The sequence below is a fragment of the Cervus canadensis genome, chromosome 11 (genome assembly GCF_019320065.1).
Source record: "Cervus canadensis isolate Bull #8, Minnesota chromosome 11, ASM1932006v1, whole genome shotgun sequence".
Classification (NCBI taxonomy): Eukaryota; Metazoa; Chordata; class Mammalia; order Artiodactyla; family Cervidae; genus Cervus; species Cervus canadensis.
Window position 1 is genome coordinate 2,008,993 of NC_057396.1, and position 20,449 is coordinate 2,029,441.

The 20,449-nt window shown below is 35.7% G+C and overlaps 1 protein-coding gene across 1 annotated transcript; it reads right to left on the reverse strand.

Annotated features, from left to right (window-relative positions):
* Positions 1 to 8,388: 8,388 nt before the first annotated feature.
* LOC122449999 (inactive caspase-12-like) lies at positions 8,389 to 17,577 on the reverse strand. The gene is given in 7 exon segments (XM_043482139.1): positions 8,389 to 8,487; positions 8,882 to 8,991; positions 14,851 to 15,014; positions 15,662 to 15,766; positions 16,051 to 16,177; positions 17,084 to 17,209; positions 17,526 to 17,577. Coding segments are annotated over 7 exon segments (783 nt in total).
* Positions 17,578 to 20,449: the final 2,872 nt, after the last annotated feature.

The window sequence follows — 20,449 nt, forward strand, 5'->3', positions numbered from 1 at the left end:
TATTATTTGGGAAATTATGTTTATGAAGTGATAGTTTTCAATATACTAACTGAGATGCTGTCCCAGAAGATGAAATGGAAAGACTTTCAGACTAAATAAAACTGAAAACATGGCTTATCAAGTCAAATAAAACACTAAGCAAGAAGGAAGAACATTGAAATATTTAACACCTTAAACAGGTGTAAGCATGGTAAAGAGCCATTCTCTTTTACCCAGCCATTCTGGGTCTTGCTGTCTATGATATTAATAAATCCAGCTTCTCTCTTGCTATATCGACCTTTAAAGCCAAAGTTTTGGTGATGAAGATCAGAGTTGAGGTCAGATCAAGGAAAGGTGACAAAGGGAGATGTCTAGAGCCAATGACACATGCCTGCTTTATCAGAATTGCAGGGGAACTGTATTTGACACAATGATGGTGTTGAGATGCTCAGTCATGTCTGACTCTTTGGGACCTCATGGACTGTAGCCCATCAGACTCCTCTGTTCATGGGATTTCCCAGGCAAGAATACTGGAGTGGGTTGCCATTTCCTCCTCCAGGGGTACCTGACACAATTGTAGCTACCAGTTAGCTATTTAACAGCCTTTGAATTGCAAGTATTTCAGTATAGCTATGATTCAAAACAGAAGAGAAAAAATTGAAACAATTAAGGACATAATAGAGTTTGTGAATTATGATAATATGTTTGTATTTTGCTTTGAAATGAGTGGGGAACTGATGAATGATGAATGACATGTGAAAACATGTTGGAAGAGTACCCAGGAGCTGGTAGAAAATAACAAAGAAAATTTCCCTGAGGAACTGAACCTTCAATAAGAAAATATTTTTAAAATGTTTCCTAGTATAAATAAAATATTTAAAATGAATATGTTCTCATGTTTACTCATGTTGCTACTATTTTTGTTGCTACTTCTGTTGTTATTACTGAAAATAATATCATGAGAAAAGATCAGAGATTAATAGATAAAGGTCTAGGTTTGGAAAATGTAGTTGTTCCAGAGAAGCAACATTAATCCCCAGAAAGGCATGCAGAGGCACATAGAGTATGGGATGGAGACTTGCAAGTATATTTCAATAGAGCTGGGGTTCAAAATAGAAGAGGAAAGCTGAAGGTAAGGACACAATAGAGTTTTCAAGTTATGACAATGTTTGTATTTTGCTCTGAAAAGAATAGGAAACTGATGAATTGATGAATGACATTTATTTTAGAGCAATCTCTCTAATGATAGTCTAATATATTAGAGAAAGACAAATATGAATTTATGTTGGCCAGTATGAGTCCATGTGGGATTTCAAGTGAAAAATAAAGAGGGTTTGACATGAACTAGTGAGAGTGAGCACAGGAAGACAAAGCAAATTTGGAAACTACACAGTAAATTTGACAGATTTGTTGATTTATTTTATGTCAAAAGGGGAAATAGAAGGAACTAACTTACAAAGCTAGGATTCTGGCAAGGGGAAGTGTGGTGATGGAAATGATTTATAGTTCAGTTTAGAACATGATATGCATTTTAATATTCGGGCTGCTGTAACAGAATACCACGGACTGGGTGACCTACAAATAAATGAGCTTAAACTGCATAAGTTCTGGAGGTTCCAAGTCCGAGATCAGGGTAACAGCAGGGTCAGGCATAATCCCTACTCTGGTGACAGATTTCCCCTCATATCATTATATGGGGAAAGGGTCTCTCTGAAATCACTTTTATAAGGGCACTAATCTCATTTATGACAGTGCCACCCTATTAACCTGAGAATCTCCTAAAGCCTCAATTTCTAATACCATAACATTGAGCATTAGGAAGTCAACATATGAAATTTGGGGGGATACATTCATTTGACAGCAACGTGTTTTAGATCTTTATGCTAAATAAGCATTTACCTTTCACTTCTCTTCTTTTCTCAGCTATCTGTAATGGCTCTTCAGACAACCATTTTGCCTTTTTGTATTTCTTTTTCTTGGGGATGGTTTTGATCAGAGCCTCCTGTACAATGTTAGGGACCTCCATCCATAGTTCTTCAGGCACTCTGTCTATCACATCTAATCCCTTGAATCTATTTTTTACTTCCACTGTATAACTGCAAGGGATTTTATTTAGGTCATACCTTAATGATCTAATGGTTTTCCCTATTGTCTTCAATTTAAGTCTGAATTTTGCAATAAGTAGTTCATGATATGAGCCACAGTTGTCTCCTGGTCTTGTTTTAGATTGTATCCTTCATAACTCAGTTGGTAAAGAATCTGCCTGCAATGCTGGAGACCCTGGTTTGATTCCTAGATTGGGAAGATCTGCTGGAGAAATAATAGGCTACCCAGTCCCATATTCTTGGGCTTCTCTTGTGGCTCAGCTGGTAAATAATCTGCCCGCAGTGTGGAAGACCTGTGATCGATCCTGGGGTTGAGAAGATCCCATGGAGAAAGGAAAGGCTATCCACTCCAGTATTCCGACTTGGACAATTTCATGGACATAGTCCCTGGGGTCGCAAAGAGTCATACAGGGCTGACCTACTTTCACTTTCACTCTTATGTAGCAAACATATCTATCTTTTTCATTGTTGTATCCCCAATGGCCGTTATTGAATTAGGCAGGGAACAAACACAAAAACAATGTTTATATAATGAAAAATGTTTGTAAAAAAAAGCATGAATTTCTAGGACATTAGTATATATTCTTAAGAGGAATCTATAAAAATTGGAAGAGGTTTGATAAAATGATTTTCAAAAAATCCTCAACTAAAGTAAAACCTGTTTTTTATTGAGAAAACAAGTTGGTATTGTAAAGCTATTATCAAAATGTACTACATAGTCTAGCTCTCTAGCTTTCTATTCTCTTATAGATTTATTCATTCACCTAATCATAAATTGCATATCTTTTCTGTGCCAGAGACTGGCAAATTTGGCTTTGGCATGAAAAATGAAGCAAGGCAAAAGCTAATAGAGTTTTTCTAAGAGAACACACTGGTCATAGCAACACCCTCTTCCAGCAACACAAGAGAAGACTTTGCACATGGACATCACCAGATGGTCAGTACCAAAATCAGACTGATTATATTCTTTGCAGCCAAAGATGGAGAAGCTCTACACAGTTAGCAGAAACAAGACTGGGAGATGACTGTGCCTCAGATCATGAACTCCTTTGGCTCATGGGGAGTGAATATTTGGATGATTTTTTAAATTATACTTTACATAGAAAATTTAAATTTTAATGCTTTGACTCTATCAATTTAGTTCTGAGAATATGTGCCAAAAATATTATCAGAGAGAAATTAGATGTATATTTACAAGGAAATGTTTATTTTTAAATTACTGAAGATATTAAATTTGGAAATCACCTAAACTAGTAAAATACATTCAAACATATCCATTAGATGGAATATTAGGTAGCCATTAAATATGAAAACAATGTATGATAGAGATATTGTTTAGACCTGATAGGTTTTCATTTTCCTTTTCTAGTAGCAACTCCTTTTTTGTTTGTTAGTTTGTTTTTGCTTAGGCATATGGCAACCTGCAATAAACATTAAATTTCTCAGCTTCCACTGGAGCTGAGTTGCTTTTGTAATACATTGTTATTAATGGCTTACCAGAAGAAAAGCCTCTCTGAAACAGATTGGACATGTACTTTTTCATCTCTTCCTCTTCCATGTCAAAGAAGATTTCATCTCAGTGATATAATCATTGCTTGATAATGGAACACCTGTTAATATATTGTATCAGTAGTTCAAATAGAAAGGTCATATTTTGTGTCTATTTCCTCTAGTTGACATAAGGGCCCAAATAATATTCACCTCTTACGGGAAGACAAATCATATTAAAATATCAGTATAAAAATACAATTATAAAAAAATCTTGCTTAAATCAACAAAAAGCTAGACTTAATGATAAAACACTAATGTTTCCACTAAAAAAATTAAGAATGCCCACTACCACTATTGTAATGTTTATTTTACATAGAGGTATATGATCAACATAAAAGTTTATGGATTTGAAATGAAAGCTGTGAATACTAACTGACAAGGAAAAGACATTTATGATTTGCAGGTAATAAAATTTTATATGTAAAATTTTGAAATGAAAAACAGAGCTTCTACACCAATGAATGTTCAATATGGCTGCTGAGTTAAACTTATATATATATATGCATATATATATATTTTAAGCCTGTCATTTTCTTAACAGTCACAGGAATAATCAATTGAAAATCATGGAGGGAAAATATTTTCATTCAAAACTGTAAGAAAATGCAATTTGTCCGGGAAGAACTTTGTCCAAAAATTTGAGCAGGTTGTACGAAGGAAAATATAAACTTTTGCTTAAAGATAAAATTAGAATATATAGCTTAATAATTATATAAAGCACAGCCATAGGAATGTGCATATTTAAAACCTATTAAACCCCCCTTTTAGTTGTCAGAAAACTTATAATATCTCTCCAAAATTCATCTGGAAGTATTACAATACAAGAATAAGAAGATTGTGAATAGGGAAAAACTAATAAAGATTATAAAACAACAGTAATTAGGAATGTGATTTGACATAGCCTGAAAGATAAATCAGTGCATGTAAGAGTGATGATTTCTGCTACAAAAACTGCCCTCTGTGACAGATGGTGTAACAATGAGGCACTTCATATGCGTAAAATTGTACCTGCTCTATATGGGTCAAGTTTTGGTGTATCCACTTCATATTTGGAAACTTGAGTCAGAGAAGTTAACTAATTTATTTAAAATGCTAACAATTAGCATAAAAATTAGCATAACAATTTTATAGATGTAAGATTTAAAAGAAAGACTCATTCTGCATCTGAGTGACTAATCAGAGAGATTGATTTCCTGATTTTCAATTTTGTAGACCAGATTTCCAGAGACATAGCTGTTTTTTTTTTCCCCATGTGTAGGAATATCAGAATACTTGTTAGATGCTTACATTAAGACTGGTATTTATGTGTTTATTTATTTTTAATTGAAGCATAATTGCTTTACAACATTGGTTTGATTTCTGCCATACATCAACATGAATCAGATATAGGTGTAGATATGTCCCATCCTTCTTGAACTTCCCTCCTACCAGTCACCCTTTCCCACCATCCTAAGCTGTTACAGAGCCCTGATTTGAGTTCTCTGAGTCACATGGCAAATTTCCATTGACTACCTATTTTACATATGGTAGTGTATATGCTTCCATACTAATCTCTCCATTTGTCTCACCTTGTCCTTCCTACCCCTGACTAATGCCCATAAGTCTTTTCTCTATGTCTGCATCTCCATTGCTGCCCTGCAAATAGATTCATCAGTATCATCTTTCTAGACTCCATATATATGCATTAATGCACAAGATATTTTCTCTTTCTGATATACTTCACTGGGTATAATAGGCTCTAGGTTCATCCACCTCATTAGAATGGATTCAAAATGTGTTCCTTTCTGTGGCTGAGTAGTATTCCATTGCATATATGTACCACAGCTTCTTTATCCATTCATCTGTCAATGGAAATCTAGATTGCTTCCATGTCCTATTATAAATAGTGCTTCAATGAATATTGGGGTATAGGTGTGTCTTTTTCAATTTTGATTCCTCAGGGTATTTGCCTAGAAGTGGTGGTATTGCTTGATCATATGGTAGTTTTATTGTTAGTCTTTTGCTTGTTTTTTTAAGGACTTGCCTTACTGTCTTCCTTAGCAGCTATATCAATTTACATTCCTACCAGCAGTGCAAAAGGGTTCACTTTTCTTCATACCTTCTCCAATACTTGTTTGTGGATTTTTTGATGATGGCCATTCTGACCAGTGTGAGGTGATATATTATTGTAGTTTTGATGTGCATTTCTCTAATAATGATCAATATTGAGCATCTTTTCATGTATTTATTAACCATCTGTATGTCTTATTTGGAGAAATGCTTGTTTAGGTCTTTTTCCACTTATTGATTGGGTTGTTTGATTTTACGGTATCGAGTTGTGTGAGCTGCCTGTACATTTTGGAAATTAATCCTTTGTCAGTTGTTTAATTTGCTATTGTTTTCTCCCATTCTGAGGGTTATCTTTTAAAGCTTTAAGTTTAATTAATACTGGCACAAAAACAGAAATATAGACCAATGGAACAAGATAGAAAGCCCAGAGATTAACCCTTGCACTTTTACAATGGGAGGAGGCAAGAATATACAATGGGGGAAAGATAGTCTCTTCAACAAGTGGCGCTGGGAGAACTGCACAATTACAAGTAAAAGAATGAAATTTAGAGCACTTCCTAACACCATACACAAAGATAAACTCAAAATGGGTTAAAGACCTAAATGTAAGACCAGAAACTTATAAAACTATTAGCAGAAAACATATGCAGAACACTGTATAACCTAAATAATAGCAAGATCCTCTGTGACCCACATCCAGAATAATGGAAATAAAAACAAAAATAAACAAGTGGGGCCTATTTAAACTTAAAAGACTACTTTTTTTTTAAAGCTAATTTGAGTGGATTCCAATCCCTTGTAGTCAAAGATTCCCTAATCTAAATATCAAAATCTAATATCTTTATTATATAGTCTCCAAAAATGAATAGCTCAGAGCACCTTCTAATTAATATTAATTAGTAAGAAAAGGAAGGATGAATCAGCTAGTATTTCCCTTGCAATTTGTAATTCATTGAAAAGTATCAATAATATCCTTAGATATGCTGCTGCTGCTGAGTCACTTTAGTCATGTCCAACGCTGTGCAACCCCATAGACGGCAGCCCACCAGCCTCCCCTGTCCCTGAGATTCTCCAGGCAATAACACTGGAGTGGGTTGTCATTTCCTTCTCCAATGCATGAAAGTGAAAAGTGAAAGTGAAGTCTCTCAGTCGTCTCTGACTCTTAGCGACCCCATGGGCTGCAGCCTACCAGGCTCCTCCATCCATGGGATTTTCCAGGCAAGAGTACTGGAGTGGGGTGCCATTGCCCTCTCCAATCCTTAGCTATAGTATGTAACAATTCATAGCAAATAACATATAATTTAATGAAAGAAAAAAATCTGAAAGCAATTCTAAACATTATTAATGAAGCAGTACAGCATTTAATTTAAAAATAGAAGCAAATATAGAAAACATATAAATGGATTTAATTACTGAAAATTCCAATGTCACATAATATCGTACACAAAATACGATACCAAACAACTAAGAAATATCTTCTCACATAGGACCATGGTCTAATAAGTTATTATACAGGAATGATTTACACAAGTTGATAAGGAAAAAAAAAACACAAAATTTGAAACAAAATTGAAAAATAATATGAATTAATAATTCACATAAAGACTGAACTAATTAAGGTGTTAAGATGATAACAAAATGTGCCAAAGAAATTGACTACCTTTATCTATTAAATTGGTGGCAATATCAAAATGAACATTTATCTTCATTCCTCTGTCAGTCATTATCAGTATTGTTTCATGTATGCATGTAATAGACTTTGATAATGAAAAATTGCAAAAGTGTTTAGACTTGCAACTAGAAATACTAAAATGGTTAACAAGTATTATCTGTTTATTAAAACTGCTGTTTTTCTATACTTCAAATTTGTTTTGTAATGAGCATGCCTTATCTTTATGATAAAATGAAAAAACAAACATTATTCAAGAATTTATGAAACATTAAATCAGCAACAATATGCAGGAGTGATTTTGCCCTGGTGTTCTTGGAGAGTGGGCATTTGGGAAGTTTATTCAAAAATATTCTTGATCAAAAGTTGACCTTTTTAAATAGTAAATTCATAAAAACTATAATTTTTTTTTTTTTCTGGAAAAACAAATAACAGAGAAAACATGAGTAATTGGGCTCTTGGAGATAAGACATAAGTAGAACTTATCTCTACTGTGAGGTGTATCTTCACAAAAGGCCTATGGACCTGCCATTCCCAACCAGGAAGATCTACACTAGGGCCTCTTTGCCTAAGCATAGAACCAGCCGTAACATTTGATACCATGATCCAGGCCACCCTCATCACAAACAGAGAAGGGACGTGACTCAGCAAAACTAACTTCTTACTGAGAAAGCCAAACACCTGCTGTATACAGCAGGTCCAATTATTTGGTTAGGTGCCTGGATCAGAACTATGTATTTTATTCTCACTGAGTACATCCTTGAGAGAAATGAGGACTGAAATGTTTTCTAGTGGGCTACCATTGGACTTTTCATTTCATGTGCAGTCATTATACTATGGCCAAAGTAGCATAAAACCACAGTTTCACAACCAGAGGCCAGTAAGAAAAGGCAGATAAGGTGAGTCTCAGTGACTACTGGACCGCACCACTCTGTCATTGTTCTCCATTCTATCCAGACTTTTTGTATAGACTCTGATCAGGGTGCACCCAAATCCACTTCTTGGATACATTTACCTGAGACACTTTGCATGATTTTAACTCCCAGAGAAGAGGTAGAAATATCATGTCATGGATCCTTTTTCAATCACAGGCATCTGGGTCGGTACATTTGGAGTATCAAATGAATGTTGAACCTAAAATAGTAAAGAAATCTTTTGGAAAATTTCTAAAAGGAAAATCCAGACTTCTTTTCAGGAGTGAGTGAGTATACAGTATATAGTTCTTATTAAGGCTGTGGTCAGATAGTATAAATTGAAGAAATTTTTAGCTTTTTTTTGGAGATAGTACAGACACAAATAAAATTATACTTTCAGAAACATTCCTTGAATAAACAAGGTTATTAGAATCAGAGACGCTCACTCTTGTTCAATGTAGTGTGCTTCAAAAACTTTCTCTTAAATAAACTTGGAGTATAGGAAGGAGCACTAAGGTAACTTAAGAGTTTCAGGGTTCAGAGAAAAAGGTTTGCAAACAGTTCTACACAGTTTTATAAAGCATAACATTAAAAAAAGACAAGAAGATCCCTACCTTTCAAAAAATCTCTTTCAGATGATGACACCAAGAATATTCTTTGAAGTAATAGATAGGTTGGCAAATAAAGAGAGGGACATTTGTGTCACATCTCCAAGAAACATTATCTGAAAACAAAGGTTTTAAAATAATGGGTGATTCAGCTACCATATAAATGTACAAGACTCTCAAGAGTCATAGCTTTTGAACAAAGTTTGATTTTGGTGCTTTACAGAAAGGAGGGAGGTCAAATCTGGATAGTGTTGAGATGTTTCAATAACAGGCCCAGAGAAATCATCATTGATCCTCAATTATAATTTCCCTTAACTTTCTTACTAGGCAGGATCAACATTATGGGCTCTAGGATTGCAGGTAGTAGAAAAGAACATAAACCATTTAAGCACTTATTGTATAATAGAAAAAAAAAACAAAACAGATCTTGATAGTCCTTGATTCTGAGCCTCCTCTTCATCCACACTATTTTTACACTATAATTTTTTGTACTTACTGTTTTACTGAGTGAATTATTTTGAATTGCTACCTCTCTTTATGATTGCAATGTGGTCAATTTTCCATCATAAAAAAGCTAATATTGTCTTTATTATCACTATACCTACAACTACTTTCCTATTTCTCCTTCTTTATTTGTAGTTAAATTTCTCCAATTTATCTCTAGATAACATTATTTCCTCTTAGTCTGCTCACTCCTATCTGCCTTCTCTTTCCCACACCAATTTTACCAAATGACTTTCCCTAAGGTTATCCATGACCTCCAGTTAATGAAGTCTAATGGCCATTTATCAGGCCTCACCTTTTACCTGGTCTCCCATTTACATCAGAAAATATTGATAACTCCAACAAATTATTTCTTTGTAACTCTGACAACATATGCTCCTAGTTTTCTTGTTCCCTGACCATACTTTCTGAATGTAATTTGCTGAGTAATATTTCTGTCTCAGATATTGAACTCTAGAGGTGTTTTTTTTTTTTTCTCAAACTTTAGCTTTAGGATTTATCCTCATTATATTCTCTGTTACTAGATAAGCTTGTCCATTTTTTTAGAATATTAAGTATCATACTTAGGCTAGCATTTCCCAAAATTCTAGCACAGTTCTCTCCTCTGAAATATATAGTTGTGTAACTCTCTACTCTTCATTTCATCTTGAAATATGCCAGAGACATCTCAAAATTTCTTTCAGGATTCTCACTTAAATGAATATACCAGAATTGTCTACTTGCAAACTTGAGTCACTTCAATCATCACTTCATTTGCAGCAGACATACTAAACTAATAGGCCATGTTAATTTTATATGCTAATTATTTCCTGGATCCAACCACTTACCTCATCCCAAGATTATGTTTATCAACTATGGCTTGTAGTACTACAATAGTATTTTAATTATCTCCCTACATATACTCTTATTGTATTGTAATTCATTCTTCACAAAATTCTCAGAGTGATCATTTTAAAAGAGACATACAGATGCCCAGAAGGCACATGAGAAGATGCTCAGCATAGCTAATTATTAGAGAAATGCAAATCAAAACTGTAATTAGATAGCACCTCAACCAGTCAGAATGGTCAGCATCAAGTCTACAAATAATAAATGCTGGAGATGGTGTGGAAGAAATGACAACTCTCCTACACTATTGGTGGGGATATAAATTGGTTTAGTCACCATGGAAAACAGTATGGAAGTCCTTTAAAATCTCAAAAGAGTTTCCATATGATCCTGCAATATCGCTTCTAGGCATAGATCAAAGAAAACATAATCCAACAAGATACATCTGCCCCAATGTTCATAGCAGAACTATTTACAATAGCCAAGGCATGGAAGCTATGTAAGTATACATTGACAGATAAATGGATAAAGAACATCTACTGTGTGTGTGTGTACAGAATGAAATACTATTCAGCCATTAAAAACAATGAGATAATGCCATTTGGAGCAACATAAATGGACCTAGAGATAATCATACTAAGTGAAGTAAGTCAAAGACAAATATGATTTTGATATGTGGACCCTAAAAAAAGAATATAATTGAACTTATTTACAAAACAGAAATAGACTTATAGACATAGAAAACAAAGCTATGGTTAAATGGGGAAGGAGAAGGAATACCTTAAACTTTGGGATTAAAATATATACTACTATATATGAGTAGATAACCAACAACGATCTGCTATATAGCAGAGGAAACTATGACCAAATTCTTGAAATAACCTACAATGAAACAAAATTAAAGAAAGAATCACTTTGCTCTTCACTTGAAACTAACATAACATTGTAAATCAACTATATTTTAGCAAAACTTTTAAAAAGAAAAAAAAAAGCAAGAAAATCTTATCATTTCATTGCTTTAAGTTCACTTAAGTAATGAAACAGTATAAAGTGAAATTAGTAATAGTATAAAGTAAAATTAGTAATAAAATATGTTAGTATAAAAGATCAAATCCTTCCTGGACTTCACAGGTGTCACTAGTGGTAAAGATTCAGCCTGCCAATGCAGGAGACACAAAAGATTCAGGTTCGATCCCTGGGTCAAGAAAATCATCTGGAGTAGGAAGTGGCCACCCACTCCAGTATTCTTGCCTGGAAAATTCCATGGACAGAATATCTTGGGGGGCTATAGTCCATGGGACTGCAAAGAATCAGACATGACTCAGCACAAGCAATGAAATAAAGTAAAATTATTAGAAATATAAAGGAAAATTAGTAATAAAATAGATTAGTATAAAAGACCAAATTCTTCACTAACATAAAAGGCCTCAAATTTTGTGACTCTTTTGTTCTTCTTCAAATTCCCTCTGATTACTAGCACCTGGTTCTGTGCTTTAACCTTGCTTGTTCTCCTTTTTAACCTCATTTCTTTCTCAAGTCCTTGTACAATGGCTTTTTTTTTTTTTTTTTCCCCTGTCTGGAATATTCCTCTCTTACCCTTGGCAATCTAAAAATGTTAAGAGGAAAAATAAAGCAGAAGCATTTATTTGGGATCAAAATTGTGCTATTCAGGGTACAAAGATTTGGGTAGAAATCCAAATACTGTCCCTTTGCCCTTTCTAAACTCAGCTTGTAGCTCTGGAAGTTCTTGATTCACATACTGCTGAAGCCTAGCTAGAAGAATTTTGAGCATATCCTTACCAGCATGTGAAATATGCACAATTCTGTGCTAGTTTGACCATTCTTTGGCATTGCCCTTCTTTGAGATTGGAATGAAAACTGACATTTTCTATACCTGTGGCCACTGCTGAATTTTCCAAATTTGCTGACATATTGAGTGCAGCATTTCAGCAACAGCATCTTTTAGGATTTTAATTGGGATTACATCATCTACCTAGCTTTCTTTGCAATAATGCTTCCTAAGGCCCAAGTGACTTCATACTCCAGGATGTCTGGCTCTAGGTAAGTGTCCAAACCATAATGGTTATCCCAGTCATTAAGACATCGCTATTACTGTTATTATTATTATTTGGTATAGTTCTTTAGCGTATTCTTGCCACCTCTTCTTAATCTCTTCTGTTTCTGTTAGGTCTTTATGGTTTCTGTCCTTTATCATGCTCATCCTTGAATGAAATGTTCCAGTGACATCTTCAATTTTCTTGAGGAGATCTCTAGTCTTTCACATTCTATTTTTTCCATCTACTTCTTTGCATTGCTCATTAAAGAAGGGTTTCTTATCTGTCCTTGCTGTTCTCTGGAACTCTGCTTTCAGTTGGTTGCTTCTTTCCCTTTGCCCCTTGCTTTTCACCTCTCTTCTTTCCTCAGCTATTTGTAAAGCCTCCTAAGACTTTGCCTTTTTGCATCCCCCCCCCCCCCCCCCGCCCCACTCCGGGGCCTTTGGGATGGTTTGGTATTCCTGTACAATGTTACAAACCTCTGTCTCTGTAGTTAGTTCTTCAGGCACTCTGCTTACCAGATCTAATCCCTTGAATTTATTTGTCACCTCCACTGTATAATCATGATTTAAAAAAAAAAAAAAGTAGAAACTGCAAAGATCCATATAGTCAAAGCTACATTCCACCGCCCCCCCCCCTCCCCAGTAATCAAGTATGGATGTGAGAGTTGGACCGTAAAGAAGACTGAGTGCCAAAGAATTGATACTTTCAAATTGTGGTGCTGAAAGACTCTTGAGAGTCCCTTGGACTACAAGGAGATGAATTCAGGAATGAATCCAGATGAATAAAGCAAATCAACCTTGAATATCCATTGGAAGGAATTATACTGAAGCTGAAACTTCCATACTTTGGCCATGTGATGTGAAGAACCAATTAATTGGAAAAGATCCCAAAGCTGGGAAACATTGAGGGCAGGAGCAGAAAGGGATGACAGAGGATGAGGTGGTTGGATGGCATCACTGCCTCAATGAACATGAATTTGAACAAGCTCTGGGAGGAAGTGAAAGACAAGGAAGCCTGGTATGTTTCAAAGGGGGTCACAGAGTCAGACATGACTTGGCAATTGAACAACAATCAAATAGTTTCCCACTAAGGATCAAAATCAGAAGTTTTTAAAGACAAAAAAGGGAGTGTCTACATAATTTGCTTACAAATAATTTTGATTGGTGTTGCAGGCAGAAAGCTAGTTTTGGCTGAACATGATTGTTTGCTAATGCTACTCAGCAAATGTCCTTTGCTGGAGCAATAGCAGTTATTCTCATAGAGTTACTCAAATATTTGGAATATTTGTAGTTTGGTCCAGCTCAAAAGTTCATGTTTCAACTGGTGAGGATGTGTATAAGGTTTACGTTCTTAACAGTCTCTCCCCTCCATTTTAAAATCCTATGACATAAGTGAATCCATTTGATTTTGTTTTTCATGCTCTTATCATTGTTCACTCCTTCCACTTCCAAATGTGAGCACAATGTTCTCCTTTAAAGTACTCATCTCAGTTGACAATTATTATTTATTTCTGTTAAACATAATGGATATTTTCCCTCAATTAAATCTGCCTTTCTGGCCTAACCATATACTCTATGATGTTCAGTAACCATGTCTGCACCTAATACAGTATCAGGACATAGTTATATGTAAAACATGTTGATGCATAAATTTCACATATTACTCTTTATTTCTTCACATATTACACCTTATTTCTTCAATTAAACACTCTCAGAGTATGTATCAGACAGTATATACTTTTTAAGCTTGCTTTTTAGCTAAAAGCACAGAGGTCTTCTTTCATATAAAATACTATTAAAATTCAAATATGTAAAACAAAAAGAAGTAGAATTATTCCAGTGGTGGAGTGGATGTTTCCTGCATAGTCTTCTTCCTATTTCCCCAAGTAGACTCAGAAGTTCCTCTAATTCCTTCCTGTTCACATATCACCATGAACCAACAGCTCTGGCATCACCATTAAGCTTAAAATAAATAAATAAAGCACCTCAGACTCTGATCCAGACATACCAAATCAGGAATCTACATTTTAATGAGATTTTCAATGATTTCCATGCACATTAAAATTTGAAATTACTACATTTTAGCATTTAGAACTTGTATAAGTTAGCTTTTCAATGACTTTCCTGCCAAAGAAGGGTTTTTGGTCCCTGGTTACATGCTCATGAAGTCAGGCACGTAACTATTAACCTAAGACTAAATTCAAATAACAGACCGAAAGGTTATTAGCGTGTGTTGAGTAAGCCCTGCAGTTTTACTGGTTGGCTCATTTAGTTGTTAGTAGATCATCAGGTGGACCAAATCTGAGATGATACAATTCTGTGTTATTGCTATATCTAAAAATAACCCCTTATTTTTCACACAGTCTGTTTGAGACTATTTTAAATCTGCATCCTCACCCTAGTCCTATATATTTTCTAAATTTCCCCCAGTATCAATATTTACAGGTTTCTTATTATGAAAATCTCAATATTTAAAAATCTTCTCCACCTAACTAACTCATTATTTAGGAAATAAATGTTCTAAGTGATAAGATATTATCTAACCAAGCCCAAGATCCAGAAACTAATAGGTTGCCTATATATTTACATGGAGGCAAAGATTTGAAAGCAATGAAGTCCTTTGACACACACCTTTCTTTAATAGCAGCATCCCAGATGGAATATTGCAAGAACTGGTCATACTTATATTCAGAGTCTTTTCCTGTGTCAGTCACCCAAACACCCAGCACCTTCTGAAAGAGACATCCATATCTTGTAAAAGATGTCATATTAATATTAACACACACAAACACACAGAAAATTGCTTTTGTGGTTATACTTTTGCTAAAATATATTTTAACATGGCATTTACTAAAAATGCAAATATCTTGTTGTTGTTGTTTAGTTGCTCAGCCGTGTCCAACTCTTTGCACCTTCATGGACTGTAGACCAACAGGCTTCTCTGTCACGGAATTCTCCAGGCAAGAATACTGGAGTGGGTTGTTATATCCTCCTTTCCTCCTCTAGGTGATCTTCTCAACCGAGGGATCTTCCCAAACCCACTGTCTCCTGTGTCTCCTGCATTGGTAGGTGGATTCTTTACCACTGAGCCACTGGAGAATGGAAAATCTGCCTCACTAACTGGGAACAATACATAGGTCACTTAAGTTTAGATTGACCAGGTTGATAACCAAGTCCGAAATGATTGGAATATTCCTCATTATTCTAGGTTACTTATCACTTCTCTAAAAAAAAAAGAAAGAAAAAAATGGTACGGGCTTAATAGAGTTTCTTCCTGGACTGGACCCAAGAGTTGTACTGAAATGTTTTTCTCTTCCCATCCTTGGGGAAATGAAGGCTAGACACCAGACTAACAGAAAAACCTACACAACCACTCCCCAAGGTTCCCGAACTCAGACTCATTGCCTCGGCAGGCCTGCATGATGAGGACCTTGGGTTTGTCTTTTAGAGTCTGGTAGTGATTGCTGTTGAAAATTTGGAGGATGGTATTATCATGAAGAATGCTTCTGCTGCCAAGTCACTTCAGTTGTGTCCGACTCTGTGCGACCCCATAGACGGCAGCCCACCAGACTCCCCGTCCCTGGGATTCTCCAGGCAAAAACACTAGAGTGAGTTGCCATTTCCTTCTCCAATGCACAAAAGTGAAAATTGAAAGGGAAGTCGCTCAGTCATGTCCGACTCTCAGCGACCCCATGGACTGCAGACTAACAGGCTCCTCTGTCCATGGGATTTTCCAGGCAAGAGTACTGGAGAGGGTTGCCATTTCCTTCTCCAATCATGAAGAATATCTGGCTCTTTTTCCGTGTGCTTTGTCCCACAAATTTCATTCAGGACTCCATGTGACATAAATACCAGGAATATGCTATCTGAGGATTGGTGTTCTTGCTGAGCAGCAAATTCCCTTAGTGCTGTATCTGTTTCCTGAAATAGACTCCAGAATTACTATTGATGTACTCTTCTTTTATAGTTTACACTAAAATACTAGATGATGTTCATAAAAAGGAACAGGCACTAAAGAATAAGGTGACGTAGACTGAATTGAATTGTAAGTGAAATTATATTCTGACAAATAGAAAATGTGTAAAATACTAAAGTTAGTAGAGATTTTACATAGTATCTAGCTCAATAGTTTTCAATAGAACTTTACAGTTAGGAAGATGTTGGGAGATGGAGTAAATGAGGGGCAAGGGAGATGATGTGTCTCAAATAGAACTTTGCTTTCATCTGTTTTACAAATTGGAGTTCCTGTATGTTTTCATTAAAAAAGAAAAAAAGAAAAGAGAGCAAGAAAAAGGAGACAGAGGCAGAGAAAGAGAGAATTTTGACAAAAATTTAGAAATACAACAAATTCCTTCATCATGTAATAGGAGAATGTTAGCTTTAAAAAGGTTTGTCTAAAGCCATCTGGGATACTTTTGGGAGGACGAGAATCACAATTTTTTCTTTATGTCTATATGTGTGTGTGCAGGTTTTCGTTGTTGTTGTTATTGTTGCTCTGCACACTTGATTTTACTTTTATACACAAGGTATTGAAAGTATGAAAGTCTCAAAAACTCATTCTGTAGATATCAATACATTTCAGGGCCCAGAGCACCAAGTAATAGATGACTTGCAGACTGAGAACTTTAGAAGATCCAACATGTTTAGTGAAATACTATAGAGTGTGGCTCTAAGTATTTCCTCTGAGACTGCACAGAAGGAGGCTAAAATTCAGGGGATCAATTATGGAGCAAATATGAATTATATAACATGTATTTTGTACTTACACCTGTTAAGGAAGATGTTCAAAACTGCTTAGGAGAGAAGGAAGATTGTTGCACTTTCCTGGTCCATTTCTAGAGCTGTGAGATTCTCTTTAACAACCACAGAGTACCCAAGGTTTTGAAGTAAATCTTGCATTCCCAAAAGGTCAACTTCAGAACCATATTGATTAGCATGTGTGCATGCTAAGTCACTTCAGTCTTGTCTGACTCTTTGCAACCTTGTGAACTGTAGCTTGCCAGGCTCCTCTGTCCATGGGATTCTTCAGGCAAAAACACTGGAGTGGGTTGCCATGCCCTCCTCCAGGGGATCTTCTCTACCCAGGGATCAAACTGGAGCCTCCTGTGTCTCCTGCATTGCAAGTGGATTGTTTACCCACTGAGCCACTGGGGAAGCCCCATATCATTTAGAAAGATAAACAAATTCTTTTTTTTTTTTTTTCAAAGCATTTTATTACACAGAATTTTCAACTACCCACAGAAGGGATATTGTATAACGAACCCTCATATATCCGGTACCCAACCTCAACAACCATTAAACTATAACTGGTCATGCCCTATCCATACTCCACGTACTCTCCCTGTCATCTCACACTATTTTGAAGAAAATCCCAGAATCTGATTTTATCACAATTTCTTATTAGATCAAAATTCAGTGTTTGCATTATTATAATTGTAATATTTACAATTGAATTATAGTAGACATTACATTCCTTGTAGAATTTTATATCTTATTTGGAGTTAGTAATTAACTTATTTTTCATTTACTTTGTTTTTTTATGCATCTATTGCTAATGTATCCCCAAATATCTCCATGCACATATCCACATTCCTATACATGTCCCACTTCCCAGAGTCCTCTGTCCTAGTGCTCCACTAGGAGCTGGTGGTTGTCTGGGTCTGTTGCTCAGCTGTGATGTGGGGGCTTCCTCACCCTCATCCTAAGAATTCTTCACACAGTTCTTTTACCTTGGATACATTGCTTCCTGGTTCCTATTCCTTTATCTTTCTTGGCTTATTTCCTTGTTTGGTGTAGTACATGTCCAGGAAGCTTCTTAAAAGGATGTAAAACATGAGATATTTTGAGATCTTGCATGTCTGAAAATTTCCATTCTAATTTCATACTTAATTTTTTGTATTGGTGAGTGTCTCTCAGAGTAAGATTTCTCCCACTGACACTGGATCACTGCTTCTTCACTCTCTCATCCCAATATCCTGTATAACTGAGTGAATTGACCCTGCCCCTCTGTAAGCACCCATCCACAGCTTCTGTAGTGGGTATTTGTTGTTTCGCTGACCATCTTCCTAACATTCTTATTTGGAACGAATCCAAAGGCAGGTGGAACACAGCGTGATTTATTTTTCACAAAAACGGATGGAGGTGCAGATATTTCTCTCTATTCCTCCGGCAGTCAGAGCATGGACATCTGACCTAAAAGTAGCCAATCTGATGCTTCTGCCTAGCACTTTGGCTCTTAGAGGACTGACTTGAAGGCACAGGGTCAGTGAGAGAGCTTCAGGCGGCCACTGTGGAGTTTATTTATTTATTATTTATTTATTTACTTATTATTTTCCATTTATTTTTATTAGTTGGAGACCAATTACTTTACAATATTGCAGTGGTTTTTGCCATACGTTGACATGAATCAGTCATGAATTTACATGTATTCCCCATCCCGAACCCACCTCGCTCTCCATCCCATCCCTCTGGATCATCTCAGTGCATCAGCCCCAAGCACTAGTCTCATGTATCCAACCTGGACTGGTGATCTGTTTCACACTTGATAATATACATATTTTGATGCTGTTCTCTCAGATCATCCCACCCTCACCTTCTCCCACAGAGTCCAAGATTCTGTGTCTCTTTTTCTGTCTTGCATATAGGGTTATCGTTACCATCTTTCTAAATTCCATATATATGTGTTAGTATACTGTATTGGTGTTTATCTTTCTGGCTTACTTCACTCTGTATAATGGGCTCCAGTTTTATCCATCTCATTAGAACTGATTCAAATGTATTATTTGTAATGGCTGAGTAATATTCCATTGTGAATGTGTACCACAGCTTTCTTTTCCATTTGACTGCTTTTGTTTCTTTAGGTAGATATACTCCTAAGTATTTTATTCTTTTTGTTGCAATGGTGAATGGTATTGTTTCCTTAATTTCTCTTTCTGTTTTCTCTTTGTTAGTGTATAGGAATGCAAGGGATTTCTGTGTGTTAATTTTATATCCTGAAACTTTACTATATTCATTGATTAGCTCTAGTAATTTTCTGGTAGTGCCTTTATGGTTTTCTATGTAGAGGATCATGTCATCTGCAAACAGTGAGAGGTTCACTTCTTCTTTTCCTATCTGGATCCCGTTTATTTATTTTTCTGCTCTGATTGCTGTGGCCAACACTTCCAAAACTATGTTGAATAGTAGTGGTGAGAGTGGGCACCCTTGTCTTGTTCCTGATTTTAGGGGAAATGCTTTCAATTTTTCACCATTGAGGATAATGTTTGTTGTGGGTTTGTCATATACAGCTTTTATTATGTTGAGGTATGTTCCTTCTATTCCTGCTTTTGGAGAGTTTTTATCATATCTATGGCTGTACCACCCTGAAGGCACTTGATCTCGTCTAAACAAATTCTTTGTTGTAGATAAGTGTGAGGAGTGCCTGACCCTCCTTTTCCATCACTGAATATGTCTGCAAAATAGATGAATTAATACATTAATAACATATATAATATATAACAAAATGAGTTATCTCAGGCATCTTAATTTTGCTTCCACAGTCCATACAAAACGGGCCTTTAAAATTATACAGTGGGTGGCTGCTAGCTTGAACATGGACATGGAAATGTGTCCTATGGAGGAAAAAGCTAATACATGAGACTGAAAACATGTACTAGATCTGAATATACACTCTAGAATCTGGGCTTCGGTTGGTTGGTGAATAGGAGTTCAGAATGTGATGGAACAGAGAGGAAATGGAATGTAAGCACCACTTAGATAACATGACTAAGTGACATTTTATACCTTTGTTCTGATCTTAGGGCATTTGTAACAAGAACTTAAATTGAGTGAGTCCCCAGTATCTCATTGGAGTGGAAAGTCTTTCAAAACATATCACCACATTTGCCTTTGCTGTCTTCAGTTTATGTAAGTGAACATGAGGACAAACTTTTCATTTCCAAGACTGAGAAGCTTGCTTTTCTTGTGGTGCTAAAAGAAAAAATAATTCATTAAATAGTAACATCCATTACCATGAAGATCTTTTGGTTGCATGGGCATTCATTCCTCAGAAATTCTTACTGCCAACCACCACAAAGCTTAATACAGTAAGAAAATCATTTCATTTTAAAATGACTAAAAGAAATTGAGTACTCTTTCTTTTAGTTGCTGCTTTTTACTGACACCACCATAAAATTCCGTTTTTATTA